This window comes from Pavona decussata, unplaced genomic scaffold (genome assembly GCF_977016875.1).
Source record: "Pavona decussata unplaced genomic scaffold, jaPavDecu1.1 SCAFFOLD_21, whole genome shotgun sequence".
Taxonomy (NCBI): domain Eukaryota; kingdom Metazoa; phylum Cnidaria; class Anthozoa; order Scleractinia; family Agariciidae; genus Pavona; species Pavona decussata.
In genome coordinates this window covers 236,068-246,039 of record NW_028145444.1, presented here as the reverse complement: position 1 = coordinate 246,039, position 9,972 = coordinate 236,068, and the positions used below count along the sequence as shown (strand labels likewise).

General features: G+C 37.7%; 1 protein-coding gene across 1 annotated transcript; it reads right to left on the bottom strand.

The window, feature by feature from the left end:
- Positions 1–537: 537 nt before the first annotated feature.
- On the bottom strand, positions 538–9,760 carry LOC146486047 (uncharacterized). The gene is made up of 13 exons (XM_085097711.1): positions 9,608–9,760; positions 7,358–7,424; positions 7,200–7,274; positions 6,510–6,602; positions 5,830–5,895; positions 5,267–5,359; positions 4,911–4,991; positions 4,079–4,144; positions 3,626–3,718; positions 2,721–2,801; positions 2,494–2,559; positions 1,703–1,781; positions 538–742 (listed from the first exon to the last, which is right to left on the bottom strand). The coding sequence occupies exons 2-13, from the start codon at positions 7,416–7,418 to the stop codon at positions 691–693; spliced, it is 906 nt and encodes a 301-aa protein (XP_084953837.1). The 5' UTR covers positions 7,419–7,424; positions 9,608–9,760; the 3' UTR covers positions 538–690.
- Positions 9,761–9,972: the final 212 nt, after the last annotated feature.

The window sequence follows — 9,972 nt, the reverse complement described above, 5'->3', positions numbered from 1 at the left end:
ATTGGAACTGACGTTTACATCAAATTTTATCTTAATCTTAAGAATCTTATGAAGGATTCAAACAAAAGAAATTAACGTAATTTGTGTGTCCAGTTAGCCTTTCTCGAAGTCACGACTTCGTCGCTCCTCTGTCAGTCTTTCGTCGCATAAGAAGACCACATGAGGCAAGTCTATTGTGCAGTGTGTTGTCCTGGTCCCTCGAAATTCACCCTTCAGATCATTACCTAAGGGTGCTTTTCAATAAGAAAGTCTAATTTAAAAAAACGTATTCCTAAAACGGTTGATAAAATGGTGAAACGCAATATCCATCCTTCTACGATACCTTGATGAGGACATGCCCCTGGTTTTTAGGGTTACGTCTCATTACATAGTCGATCTCATCACGTAGTAGCGCGAATAAATAAAAGCGTACACACTGTTGCCCCTGGTAAAGGTGTTAAGATATAACGTTACATTAAGATCAAACAGCGGCTTCTTTGCACACCTGAAAAAGTGAGGATTCGAGCATTAAAAATACCTAAAATGAAAAATAAACAATTCGTAGAGAAATAACAAAAATACGGTTGTTTATTTCATTTTCACAGTCACAAATCATAAATATGTACAGAGTTGAGGGCCTTTTAAGTCCAACATGGAATTTATTGACTCTGTCACTGTCGCAGTTTCTTTGTCAACCCCACCCAGGACACGTCAACAGCAACACGTTGAACAATCAAGTCGCAGCTTCTTCTTTAATGTCAGCCTGCAAGAGATATTAGAGTATATATCAGATCATATTTTAACGAGAACAGCAATTTCTTTATCACTTATCTTCACAGTGTTTTGCAGTTTTTGGTATAGGCGAAGGATTTTTAAAACACCATCATTTCTATCATAGCTAGTCTACATTAATTGGTCTTCACTCTCGGTTATAACTACTGGAAATACTTGGCTAAAGATGGGGATACACCTATGTGTGCCATACGGCTCTCGCTTCCCCTCAACGTCCAGCCAAACAGGTTTTTGTGCATGTTTTGTATCAGTTCCCGTAACCGTTATCAATATTGGGGGAAGGTACAGAGAAAGATGCTCCAACAGGCTTAACTGAGCCTGCAGACAAAAAACTACATTATTTGGTCAAGAAATACTCTGTTTCCAGGAATCTTGAACGTTTATCCATTTTAATGGAACCAGGATTTTTGACATGTCTATTATTTCACACTTGGTTTTAGGCTAAGGGAACCTCTTCTTTTGCAACAAATTGACGTCAAATTGTTGGAAATCGTGCCTAAATTTCAAAGCTTAGTTCAAAAAATGGAGATAACATTTCAGTGTTCCAAAAATTGGATATGGCTGGTTATCGACCATTTTCGCGTTTAAATCTCCCACGCGCCGCCAGTTGATTATGGAATTTATACGTTTGCCGCTATTGTCGGGAAGCATTGGGCAACCTCATGACCTCATGGAAACCAAGATGGCTGCACGCAGAAAATATAAAAGCGAAAATAGGCGATAATAAAATCTAACTTTTAGAACAGTAAAATGCTATCTCCACTTTCTAATCTAAGCTTTAACGTCAATTTGTTGTAAGAGTGGGGGTTCCTTTGAAAACTCTGAATTAACACATTAACCAAATGTTTTGCGTTCGACTGAAGGTATCAGTTCTCTTATAAAACTACGAAAAATATGTTTACAGTAAGCAGCATATAATTTTTTTCCTTACTGTTCTTGTTCTGCTGATCTCTTCTTCTTGTGACCCGGAAGAGCAATGTGCGACCGAGTCAGGACGGGACTACTATTTCCTGTTAAACAAAGCACAAAACGGTAAAATGTGTAATAAACCTTTTCATGATTTGCGTTACCTGTGCATCTCTTGGAAAGAATATATAGTATTAGTTTTGAAACCATAATTTTTTCTTGAATTTAAACTTCAAGAAGCTTGATTATTTTCTGATTTTCTGAGCACAGTATAGGTGATAATTTTGAAAAAGTAAATATGTTGAAGGCAAACAGCTTTTTTGCCTGCTGCCACGGCTATGTCTGTTGCTGCGTATTGACGTGATATAAGCATCTTTTGTGTGACTCTTACTCTGTGTAGACTTGCAAATGTTATCTCACTCCAGCTTCCTAGGCCCTGTGAATTAAAGGGGGAGTATCACGGTGATTTGATGCTATACCAAAACCTCCAAAACGTTTCTTTTTTTTTTCTATCAACAGAAACCTAAAAGTATTTGTCCAATTTGTTGTAAATTATACCTCCAGTGCACTAAGACTATCGATGAGCGTCTCCGGCCATAGATAGGCTGGGTTACAAAGGACTGTAATTTGTAAAAAGCTAGGCCAACTGTCTTCAAGTCCTCGCACTAGAGTAGGACATGAGTTGCTCGTTTCAAGAATTCAGTTGATTTTCTAAAATTATTTTCTAACTAAATGAAGGTATTGTTGCATCATTCTCACCACAAAAGGTTAAAATCCCTGTGATACTCCCCCTTTAAATAAAAAGTTTCATCTCACCATAAGGATCCCCGCCAATAGTTTCATAATACACGTTACGGTGTCTGGCAGCTTGGTTAAGCTGTGCTGTAAAAATACAATTATCAAACAAAACATCAAAACGTATCAAAAGTTTAAAATCCCAAAACCTAATACACATTTTAGAAAAGTCTTGGTAAGTAGTTTCGGGCAGACGATACAGGCTTCCACCTCTAAAATTACGTCTCATTACAATATACAGCACATACCAATGGTGTATCTCTTGTCATCGTTTGGATGTCTTCCGCCAGTTATTTGAGGTTCAAAGAAACCCGCAGGTGCTGCTTGAACTACGGAGAAAAATGATAAATTGTAATTTCTTATCGATCCTGTTACAGTTTATGCATGTTAACGTTAGTTTGTATTTATTTTAGTCATTCTTAACTTGAAGACTAGAAGCGTGGGTGGTATTGATAAGAATCACTATAAACATCACTCGAGATAGTTTCTGACAGATAAATAAATAAGCAAACGGCCATCATTACATCATTGCCTTTCAGAGGATGTAGTGAAGCCTTGTAGTGAAGTCCGCTTAATAACGTAACCCTGTTCAATCATTCACCTGTGTTTAAGACAAGAAAATACATGCGTGGCCCTAACCTCATTATTTTGTACAACTTCCCTTTGCCCCATCCAGTCGTTTTTTGATGCTCAAGGAGGTTATCTTCCATTTTTGTTACTAGAGCTGTCGTATTCAGTAAGAAAAGCTTTCAACCTGTTTAGACCTTATTGCCCGTTCAGGAGTTCAAATGGAGAGTAGCGAGGAGTTTTTAAATTTTCATTTAATCAGAAATTGGAGTCCATGACAAGAAAGATCACATGAAAATTAGTCAGTTTGCCAAGTTTGGGGTTTTCTCGCTAGATTGCAACCATGTAGAAGGCTTTCAAAAATCGGAGTGGCTTCATGGTTAGAGACATTTGCATGTAATTTGGGCGACCTTTGACAGGTCACAGCCTAGCTACTACGCAATGAAACATAACCAAACTTGGTGAACTTACTAATTGTTATATGATCTTTCTGGCGATGGGATTCACTTTATCAAATGACGTTATTTGAACAATGTGTAAACTAGGGTCCAGTCTCTTTATGGTCTTCGGAACTGGCGGTACTCACGTGCAGATGCTGTCTCTGCTTGCACTGTAGATCTTTTCTTCTTGTGGCCAGGAAGAGCAATATGTGAACGGGTCAGGACGGGGCTGCTATTGCCTATCCAAGGAGTAAAACAAAATTATATTTTTATTATAGTCATGATCAATTCACCAGGGTAAAATAGAATCATTCTGGCACAAATTTTATCGAAACAAAATCACATGGATGTTTCCGTGAGCCTTCAGTATTTTATTTAATAGACCACTTATCAGATGGTAATTGCAAGCCTTTTGAAGATTGTCTGGGATTCCTGGTATCATAAGAAACGAAGTAGTATTTTCCAAGATTTTCAGTGATAGTTTGAAGCCTCATTTGGGAATGTAGAATCGCATGTGAGTTACGGAACTCAATGTTAACATTAATTAAGTTTGCTAAATTTATCTGACACAAGTTTTGTTGGGAGCAAACCACTCTTACCGTATGGATCTCCACCAATAGTGTCATAATACACATTACGGTGTCTGGCGGCTTGGTTTAGCTGCGCTGTCATCATAGAAATAAAAGCAGAACATCATTAATAAAAGAAATGTTCATTATCCCTCACCAAGTCACTTCCAGATAGAATGAGTGAGAATAGCAGCAAAGCTGGTGGATCTTGTCAAATATTTTTGGGACACAATATCAGCACTTTCCATTCGGCCAAACGTTCCGGTTTGAAGTTTCATAATGTTTAAAAAACGAGCAGGAGTGTTTTATCGGGTTTAAAACCACGAGGCGCAGCCGAGTTGTTTTAGACCCGATAAAACACGAACTGCGAGTTTTTTGAACGATTTCAAAAACATTCCTGGAAAAGCGTGTGTCAATAGAGTTCATAACAATTATGCTTTAGTGAACGTTGGAAATTAGCATACGAAAAAACCACCACATACTAATGAAGAGTGTTTAGTAAGCTGCTAAAACACCGCATACTAATAAGGAGGAGGTTTATCGATATAAAGTCACTGCACGTGATGTATTATCGACCATTTGATAGGTCAATGGGCTTATGAATTATCAATGAGTTTTTCAGGAAGTATTCAACCATTCGATTCCTCAGCGATAATTTCCAAACTTTTTGGTCCAGTGGAAAGCGCCCACAGAATTGCCCAGTCTGGATACTAGTTACGATTTCTGGGGGTCGTTTGGAGACCTCCCGATAACAAGTGGGACGCTTTTACCTCTCGGTCACTTGGCCAAACTGCTTTATGATGCATGGTATAAACAATTGACAATAAGAATCGAAAGTCATATCATAGCTATGGATGCATACCAATGGTGTATCTTTTGTCATCATTTGGATGTCTTCCTCCGGTTACTTGAGGTTCAAAGACACCTGCAGGTGCTGCTTGAGCTAATAGCAAATATAAATGTCAAAGTTTATTAATTACTGACCGGTCTGATAGCAGCCCACACAAGTTTACTCTGTCGCATTTTGATAGACCTCCCTAACGGTTGGCTGGTAGCCATTGCCATTTATAGATATATTACAGTGTAAATTGTTCTTTATTGATTGATTTTCTGCGACCACAGTTAAGAACTTGGTCATCACTGGAAATGGAAGGGCTAAAAACGATCAAGGAGATTTCAGCGCGTTTCCTACCACGCTGGGTGAGACTAAACACTCACGTGCAGGAACAGCTTCAGCTTGGATAGTTGATCTCTTCTTCTTGTGTCCGGCGACAGCAATGTGTGAACGGGTCAACACTGGACTGCTATGACCTATTTATAATAATAACAATAATAAATTTGCCTGTGTTACTTACTGAATAATACATCATTGTCATTTGTTCACCAGGCTTAAAATATTCCATCACATTTATTCCATTGCGAATATGCCACACATGGCATTCCAATCCTAGCAGTATGCAGGATGTTTGTCCCATGAACCTAGTTTAATGGCCTTAGCTCCCACGAGTCTCCTGTAGTTCATTGGTAGAGCATCCGAATTAGTAATCGGAAGGGCTTAGGTTCGACTCCTGATAAGAGCACTCAGTTTTTTTTTCCGAGTATGCCTGTGTCACTTACTGAATAATAAATGCATTATAAATAATAAATATTTCACAGTCAAACAACAGGGTTCATTAAAATGAATTACTCATCAAAGTCGATAACACTGAAATATTTATGCTTAAACTTAATTTTTTCCCTTTGCAAGTTTGATTCAAAAGTTAGAATAAACTGTGTCTCACCATAAGGATCTCCTCCAACAGTGTCAAAATACACATTACGGTGTCTGGCTGCTTGGTTCAATTGTTCTGTGACATAATAGAGACATTGTGGTAATAAGATATCGACCTATGCCACTGATATTAGTATTATAAAGGAAATAAAGGGAGATGTAAAGAATCGACCATAAGAGGACACAGAAAAAATCTGAGCCCCAGATGGGATTCAAACCGACGACCCTCCGTGTTCTAGATCTAAAACACGGAGGGTCGTCGGTTCGAATCCCATCTGAGGCTCAGATGTTTTCTGTCTCCTCTTTTGGTCGATTCTTTACATCTCCCTTTATTTCCTTTATAATACTAATGAGTTATCGCGCAAAGTATTACACGATTGTAAAGAAGAAAATATATGTAAGAGAGAACGTGGAACTCTGTCCCAAACCGAAATAGGACCAGCTACTAGAGAATTGTTTCAATCTGAATTAGCAGAATCTTTCTTAATATGTGGACTGTTCCTACAAGGGTAGCTTTTTACGTTTCGCTCAAAAGACCATCATGTTATTATGATTATTATTATTATTATTATTATTATTATTATTATTATTATTATTATTATTATTATTATTATTATCAAAAAGTAATCTCTCGACTATCATCTCTTGTAATTCCAGTAAACATAAAATAATACTGTGTTGCATGTGTACCGATTGTGTATCTTTTGTCGTCATTGGGATGTCTTCCACCAGTAATCTGTTCCTCAAAGAAAGCTGAAGGCAATGGATTTCCTACAGTTTGGGCTAAAAGTATACAAATCAATAATTATTATTCATAATATTAAGCTGCATGCATGTATTGGTTACATGTATGTATTTCTTGGATTGCATGGAGCTTTTTCTGGAGACTTTCTTGTTTGGCTCGGGCTTTGCATTTTTAATTTCCATTTCTAAATTCTCGAGCCAGTTCAAGCCTGATTTATTTTTTGCAGGCTTTCTTTTCGCGACTACCTAAGTTGTGTATACATACTGCGATGGTCATTCATTTATTCATTCAAGTTTCCTTTGTCGGATAAGTCCACTTGTAGCTATCAACAATTAAGAATACTCTTCTTTAAACGAGCAAAAACATACAGCTATTTCAATTAACGTTGTCGGGTCAAAGCTTAAAGTTTAAAGCCATCTTTAAATCGGCTGCCACCTCATCCATTTGATATCCTAACATTTCTTTCATCCAAATGGCTCGCCATCGTTTATTTTCACTGGACGGACGAGGCATAGCTGATTTTGATGAATTTTGATGAAAATCCACAGAATCTTGAGGTCTTGTCTTATAGCTTTATTCTTTGATCCGACAACGTTAATTGAAACAGCTGTATACTTTACCCAAAATATACTAACCAGTTTCAGCGGGGTCTGGAATGCTACTTTTCTTAAATCCATTCATGTTTTGGCCCGCGTATGGTATTTCCCAACCTTAGAAGGAAAGATTAATAATCTAAATCAAGAAGAAAATGGCTGATAATATTAATATTTCACCGATCCTTTTCGTCAGTTACCTTTGCACAATACCACCACAGCTCCAAAGAACAAATTGATCATGGGCTTGAAATTCCCCATTTTGACCTGAATAAGCACAAAAGAAAAACGTTTCACATTTAACCAGTGTAATAGTTAACAATTATTCCACGATCGCACGTTGAAATATAAGATGGTAGATGGCCAACGAGGCGCGTAGTGCCAAGTTAGCTATAATCATCTAGTGGCCTATAAGCGCGAGTGGAATAATTGCTTTATTAAAAACAACTACGAAATATCGTGCTAGGTTGTTTTCTTGCAGACGCGTACACCCATATTTGCGGGCATGATATAATATATGGATCATATCCCATGGCCTCTTAACCAATTAAAATTCTGGAATTGCATTATCTAATAATCCAGTTTTAATACTATCATGTATGCGGCTAGATAAAGTACATAGAAGTACTTCTGGCCACGGTAACCAACATTACCGAAGCTTAATTAACCCGATTTCTGTAGTATGGAGCAAGTATGATGGATGGAAAGCTAAGCCATCACAGGATACCCAGCATGAAGTGACTAGGAGTATTACTACTCACGCCTGGGTGGGATGCTAGTCCATCACAGGATACCCAGCATGAAGTGACTAGGAGTATTACTACTCACCCTTGGATGGGATTCTAGTTCATCGCAGCAGACCCAGCATGAAGTGACTAGGGGTATTACTACTCCCAATTACTAGGTGTAATACCTCTCCCTTCGATGGGAAGCTAGTCCATTACAGACTGAGCTCCCTCGGCTTTTCGGTGAGTCGGTCTCTCAGACGAGACGTTATGAGACTACTAACATTATAAAACTACTATGCTTTAATAGGCTTCAGTATCAACTGCGGAGCATACACTCACGGAATTTAACTACGTACTTAGAACTCCCAACTTTATTACATGAGGTCGATTGCATGCAGCTATTGAATTGAAAAAGCTGTTTATTAAAGAAAACAAATATCAGTTCTTCCGGGTTTTTTACTTCCAGGTGATTCATGAAATGATATCATCATTTCCTAGTAAAAACGTAAATTGTTTTTATCTGCGCACCTTTATTCAGGAATTATCAAAATACAGGACATGCATGGTTTACGTTGTTTAGTTAACCAGAATTGTGTTTTTGTTAAAATCTGTGTAGTCAATCACAAATAATCAGCAAATACAGTCTGCAGTTACTTTCACGTTTCTCTTTCTGAAAAATTCCTTCTAGATGAAGCATAATTTCAAGTAAAGAACGATACCCACTCTCTATGAAAATGGACACCTCGTTTAATTAGATTCAGTTTCATTTTTCATTTTCAGCTACTCTAACTCAAGCAATCGTTTAGTTAATTGCCTAAAAATCTTGTTAACAAAGCATAAATTATTAAACTTGAGTAAAACATGTACAGCTGGTGTAGCCTAACACCAACTCAAAGCAAAGCTTTGAATTAAAGACAGCGACATACATTAAAATTTGTTGCTACTTAAAAATTTCTGTTCCAGACTGTTTTTCTCCGTATTAAATTCCTTGCCCACATGTATTAAGATTTGCAATGTTTTCATTGCCAAGTCACTTGAACACAAGGCTTGCAGGTTGTTTGTGACTTATGTTATCATTGGGAGTTTTGCTACGAAAAGCCGACAGTCTCTAACTATGGAGGAATTTTAAGAGAAAAAGAACGAAATTTCTTGCCGCCTTAAGATGTAATTGGCATAGCTCTTTCTCATTCCTCAGAACAACAAAACGATGGCCTCGTGTAATCTGCAAGGATGTGACTTTTAGACTTATTTTCACCCCTCGCAGCAAAGCAAGAATAAATTCAATTTTAAACATCTTGATGCTAGCCAAACTTTACTTCCAATTTGGTGCGCTTTCAGGCTTAAATTCGACGTTATTATTTGTCTTCAATTTACAAATTCAGAGTTAAACTGACCTTTCGGAAAAACACGTGTGTTTAAAAAATCTCACCCCATCGTAGGTAAGTACGTTTACAACGACGACAAAATTTTGGGACCTCGGACTGTAATTGATTTCATTTGTTCTGTAGATTTACATCGAAAGATCCGACAACTAACATTTATACAAATTGCCCGTGTTTAAACCAGAAAACATTAAAATACCCTGTGTGATCATTCCATAACAGCAAAATGTTTCTACATTCATGACAGCCAGACGGCGAGAAACGATCATAATCAAAATCCCACATAACCTAGCCTAAGCCTCGGCAGATATCGTAACTAAATTATTCGTCGTTTACTCACCAAGCTGCCTCCTTTCCAAGCTGTCCTTAGTGCGTTAAAACTGATATTTTAACTTACGAGTCAAATAAACCTCAGTAGATCCGATGTTTGTTGAGGAACCGTAACAGTGTTGGCGCACTCAAGGTGGCTTCCCACAAGCAAGCTTTGTGATTGGTTGTTGTCTTATCCCTCTGTCAGACAGGTATGACTTTTACTTATCACGCCTGATCGGTCAATATAGTCAATACCCTTATTCGAAAATGACGTGTTTGTGGGTCCACTCCTTGTATTCCATTTCTATTTTACAATATCCATGTCAGGATCATCCCATAAGGAAAAACATTTTACAGCGCAGAGGTCGACCATTCCACCAGTTTAAGAAAAAT